The sequence below is a fragment of the Lactuca virosa genome, chromosome 2 (genome assembly GCF_052849685.1).
Source record: "Lactuca virosa cultivar CGN04683 chromosome 2, Lactuca_virosa_CGN04683_v6, whole genome shotgun sequence".
In the NCBI taxonomy this organism is placed as follows: domain Eukaryota; kingdom Viridiplantae; phylum Streptophyta; class Magnoliopsida; order Asterales; family Asteraceae; genus Lactuca; species Lactuca virosa.
In genome coordinates, this window is record NC_136427.1 from 77,700,757 (window position 1) to 77,706,344 (window position 5,588).

The window sequence follows — 5,588 nt, forward strand, 5'->3', positions numbered from 1 at the left end:
TCTTTTAGCCTTTTTATGATTGAGATGATGGTGCCTTTTTATGGATGAGGTCTTATAGTCATGTTTTCTGATACCTGCTGAAAATCCTAGAGATTATTAACTTACCATGGTGAATGCCATCAATACCATGTCCCTTCTCTAGAATTCCATTTTTGTCTTTGTGGTTAAGTTATAGCATATTAGAGTCCGAAGTAGGCTGAACAACTATATTTTGCAACAACAAAGTTTCCTTGTATGACAGGCTACCTTACAATAGTTTTAGTTTCATCCGATCATTTTGGTGTTTCTTTGTGTTCTTGGTTAAGGGCTTTAAGCGCTTTAAGACTTTTGGCCTAATTTTGCTTTGTATGTATGTTCTTTTTATGCATGGGAGTTAGTTTGTGTGTTAAAATGTCATATTTATTTTTTTATTTTTCCAAGAAGCATCTATGCTTTGGTATCTCATCTTAAATGTATGTGGTCCTTCAACTCAAATCTATCATCCAGTGTTTGTTAATTTTTTGAATTTTGGTCACAAACATATAACTGTGTCTTGATATATCAAAGAGTGTCTACTTACGTGTGTAACCATCGTTAATAGTGTTTAAAGGTGCTGACTTGTCCTTAAAGATTGAATTGATATGTTCTTTTATAGAGTTTATGATTTGAAAACAGAAAAGTCTGTCGAGTTCCATTCATTAGTATGTGTACAAACTTGCTCATAGTTATGGTTATCAAATTATGGACGTACGTTTGAAAATGAAGGGATATCTTGATTTAAACAACAGACTGAACGTGAGGTAACGCCTTTGACACGTTGTGGTTATTAGAGTATATGCCATGATAAATGATAACAAAAATAATGTATCTTGGTCAACCTTTCGTAACCTATATATTTTTGTGTACCAGTTAACCTTTATATCCCATACCTTAGCTTATTTTTGCAATTGTGTTGTCCATTTTTTTCAAAAATATATAGCATCTTTCAGTGGGTTTGAGGATTTAGTTGGAATGCTTGGAGGTGTCAAGTACAATCGGTAAATAGAAAGAATGTTTATCTTGACCATATTTGGGGTTGTTCCTGATTAATTTGTTGTGTTTTTGGGGCACCTCAACCACTCACCGGTGATTTTCTACGTTAACCAGTTTAACATCAAGTTTCAATTTTGACCTCCGGTTACAAATTTTAGTTTGGGAAAATATCGAATGTCCTTGGTTTAATTGGAAAAGATAAAATATAAATGGTTAACCGGAAAATTTCCCAAAGTAAAATGATATTCTTTTTGTAGCTTTCCATTTTTTATTTGGCCAACATATTCGATGTTTCAACCGCGTTTATCCACATAAGAAAAGATCGCCAGTTGGTTCATATCCTTGGAATAACCTTAAAACGTCTACACATTTATAAAAAAATCATTTTAAGATAAATGGAAATCTAAAATTTAAAAATGAGGAAAAACGTCTACACATTTATAAAAAAGGGAATTGCTTCAAAAGACCAATTGGTATGAATCCAACATACTAATACTCATATCAAAGCCATTTTTATGAGGAAAAAGACATTACAAACACTTTAAACCTGAAACATGCTCAATTCCAAATTCCAATACTCTTATGAACTTTTAAAACCATTAAGACACCATTTATGACACTAGATAAACAATTTATTTCATAATCCCCAAAGGGTGATTAAATACCAATGCTAGACTTAACAATGTACTTACATTTGAGATAAATATTAGATATCATTCATGATCAAGATATTATTAAATCATCATACATCCAAGGGTGCACCAAAATACATAAAACCTCACCATGGGACAAAGAGTGTCACATGGATCATAGATTGGAATGGAATACATTTTCTAGACATAACATCAAACTCATATCATTGTTTGGAACTATGAAACATCATCTAAAACACTTAGGACTTGAAAATACCCAACACATCACATAAAAGCTAAACTTGAATCGAACATCTTTGACGCTTTTTCCCTTATTGATCCTTAGTAGCAGCGTCATTTTTATGTAGGCAAATTACTCAAGTCTTCCAAAAAAACAAAAATTGGTTATGTTTTATATATATTCATTTCTTCTAATTTTGGGAAAGCAAATTCTTATCATATGAAAGAAACAACGAACATTACAGTTATAAGTAGGGTGTCTAATAAGACTAAGACTTTGTTTCCTTTTCTGTTCATTAAGTTATTCCTGAATAAAGTGTTGTATCAAATGAATGATGATATGAAACTTACTCTTTGCAGGCATGAGGTAGAGCTTGATGCAGTTGCAAGCCAGTCACTTCAGTCACTTCAAGATGATAACTTTTGATTAAAGTCTAAAATTTGAAAGCTTTTGTTAAATTTAAGAAATGTTATATATTGTGGATTTTGTGATTATTGAGTATTATGATATGATGCCTAAAAGGTTTCAAAATATGAAATAAATGTTTATATTTGTGGGAAGAACATGATATTTTTTGTCATGTATTATGATATTGGTGCCTGAATGCTCCAAATGCATTGTCTATAAAAAAAATGAACAACTTTATATGAATAATGTAACTATAATTGAGTATATTTGTCCACAGTACAATATTATAATGGATTAATGGTAACAAATGAAAATAGGATGTTATAAAAGAAAGTAAAATTGATCTAGTGTTTTTACATCGGTCAGTCCGGCAACGACCACTGGACGGGTATAACACTAGTTGTTCTTGTGCTTGAGATTTTAAGTGTTTACTATAAGTCATATGATTATCCAAATGAATTATTTATGGAGAACCAGATACTCACAGGAGAAATAAATTTAAAAGAAAGTGTCCATATAATTCAAATATTTATTCCTTTTTGGTAGGTGTGTGTGGTTTGGTGGACCTTAAATTTTGATTTTGGTAACTGGTAAGATATTTTGTCAGTCTCTTAATACATACAATTAAATGAACCAGAAGAGTAAAACGTGAGTGATATTGTATGACTATCGATGAAAATGATTAATGTCATAGACAAAAAAAAAATGGAAAAACAGTTTTTATGGCTTATAATAAAAAATATTAAAAAGGGTAAGATGATTTTTTAGGATTATGGACCACAAGCACAAACCAAGTCAAAGTCCAACACTAGGACCAAAGTTGTGAATTTTGGAAAGCCATAGGGATCAAATATGTAATTTACTGCTTAGCTTAGTTTAATTTAACGAAGACAAAATTCTCAGACAAAAAGAGTCTAGCACACGAACTCCCAAAACATTCGTGCGGTATTCGCTATTCCCTTTTGCCACGCATCTCACCCTGATCTTTTGATTCTCTTTCAAATCGGAGTTTATTTGATCGGGCGTCACTCAGGTTAGTTTAGACGATTTGGTTATCTTTATGTGTTTCATGAAATGCATTTTGAACCGTTTACTAATTTGAGTTTCGTTTGTTGTGATAAGTATTCATGTTACCTGAAATGTTTTGATTGTGTGATTATTTGGTCTTTTAAGTTTTTTTGATTATATATGATGTCTTATGATAGTTGGATAATTGATATAGTGTTTCTTATAAGTGATATAGGGTTTGTTTGAATTTGGTATTGTTGCTTCGGATTACAAGAAGCATAAACACAGGAAAAAGCCTTAGGGTAAAGAAAGATATCGCTGTAGTCAGAACCTTCTTTTTGGTTCATAAAGGAACATTTTTACCATGTGGCTGAATAGCTGATCTACCCTTTCTTGTTAAGAGCATTTATCATTGTAGAACTGCTAATTACATTGTATATGATGTAGTCTGTAATTATTTTGTGTTTGTTATTACTTGCGGATCCTGTTCATTGTATTTGTGTTTGTTATCACTTGCGGATCCTGTTCATTTTTGTGATTGTTTTCTCTTTTTCTGTTTACAAGCGTTGTAAGACTCCGTGCAGTTTGCATGTTACCAAGATTTTTTTTTTTTTTTTGTCTTTTGCTAATGTAGAAGTGGATATGACAAGGAGAGTGACTAGAAACCAGAATGATGATGATGCGTCTAACAGCAAGACTATCAAGACTGATGATGTGGGACCTTGGTTGTACCTCAACCATGATCTGCTTTCGATAGTCATGATGCAACTTGGAGTCATCGATTTTCTTGCATTCAGTGGGGCTTGCAAGTCATGGAGATCAGTAGCACTCAGTAACAGGAAAAGGTTTATGGTATCCAAACCACCAATGCTGATGTGGATCCCTTCCCGTGGTATTAATAAGGATAAGAAATTCTGCCTAAAGGACCATGAACGAAGAAAGTTCAAAACCACACTAACGCATTCTGCTGGAATGTATTGTTGTGGATTTACGGGTGGTTACTTGATCTTGTTCAGGATAAAAACCAAGGACTTCTGGCTTGTGAATCCAATCACTAGACATGAACTTTTTTTTCCTCCTGCCCCTTGGGTGTCTGATTATGTATCAGGCGTCACTTCTGTCCTTGTATTTTCACCTTCAATATCTAAATTGGTGTTTGTTATGTTAGCCAAGAAGCAAATATGGTTTTCTATAGAGGATGAGGGAACATGGAATTGTGTTTCCTCCACTTTCGACTTCACCTATTATAAGGATTTACATGTTTTTAAGGGGAAGATATATACTTTAAACGCTTATAATTATCATTTATGTGAACTCACACTCAATCCTGAGCCCAGAGTGACATTACTCGAAACCAAGATTCTTCTGGATGAGCCTGAGCACGAACCAGACATATTTTTTCCACAGCTTGTAAGTTGCGGTGAAAACCTTTATGTGACAGAAAGCTCAACATATGCAGATGTGATCAAGTTTTATAAACTAGACTTTGGTGAAATGGAATGGGTGCCTTTTCAAGATACAGGAGACCAATGTGGTTTCTTTATCAGCCAAGCGGGTCATAGTGCTGCTGTTAAACCAGAGTTGTGGGCTGAGCCTTGGTCACAGTACCCGAGATATGATGTTACTAATGGAAGTGGACATGGCAGGTTTTTTCCTGCAGATGAGTGGTGGTATTTCCCACATGAATGTTTGAATGTTAATCTCTTGGATGAGTCATCATGACATGTTATCACCCTTTTTTTTTTTTTTTTTTTTTTTTTTTTTTTTTTTTGCATTTGCATTTGCATTTGCATTTGCATATGTTGAGAACCATGGATGGTGAATTTGGATTTTGTGATTTACATTTTGTTTCAATCCTCGTCCTTTGTTTTGAAACGTGTGGCTAATGCTTATGGTTTAATTTATATCCAATTTTCGGTTTTATCTCTTTGCCTTTTTATGATTGAGATGATGGTGCCTTTTTATGGGTGCGGTATTATAATCATTTCCTTTGATATCTCCTAAAATTCTCGTCATTTTTAGAACCCCTTAGATTACTAATGCCCCATGGTCAATGCCAACCATGGCTAGTCACTAGAATTTCTTCCTTTTTATTGTAGTTCAGACATAACGTATACGAGAATTTGAAGTTATGCGTAAAAGTAGATATTGTTTTGGTGCTTACATCCAATTTCGTTTGGTATTTGACTTTTGGATTGTGTCGTACCTAAATCGACTTAGTAAACTAGATTGTTGATTGATTTCTTTTCAAAAATGAGAATCCAAATAAAAAAACAAACAAATAACAA

General features: G+C 33.2%; 1 protein-coding gene across 1 annotated transcript; it reads left to right on the forward strand.

Moving 5' to 3' along the window:
• Positions 1-3,196: 3,196 nt before the first annotated feature.
• LOC145159193 (uncharacterized) lies at positions 3,197-5,177 on the forward strand. Its single transcript, XM_079078126.1, has 2 exons — positions 3,197-3,325; positions 3,935-5,177. Exon 2 carries the CDS (start codon positions 3,943-3,945, stop codon positions 5,020-5,022), a length of 1,080 nt encoding a protein of 359 aa, XP_078934252.1. The 5' UTR covers positions 3,197-3,325; positions 3,935-3,942; the 3' UTR covers positions 5,023-5,177.
• The last annotated feature ends 411 nt before the right edge of the window (positions 5,178-5,588 follow it).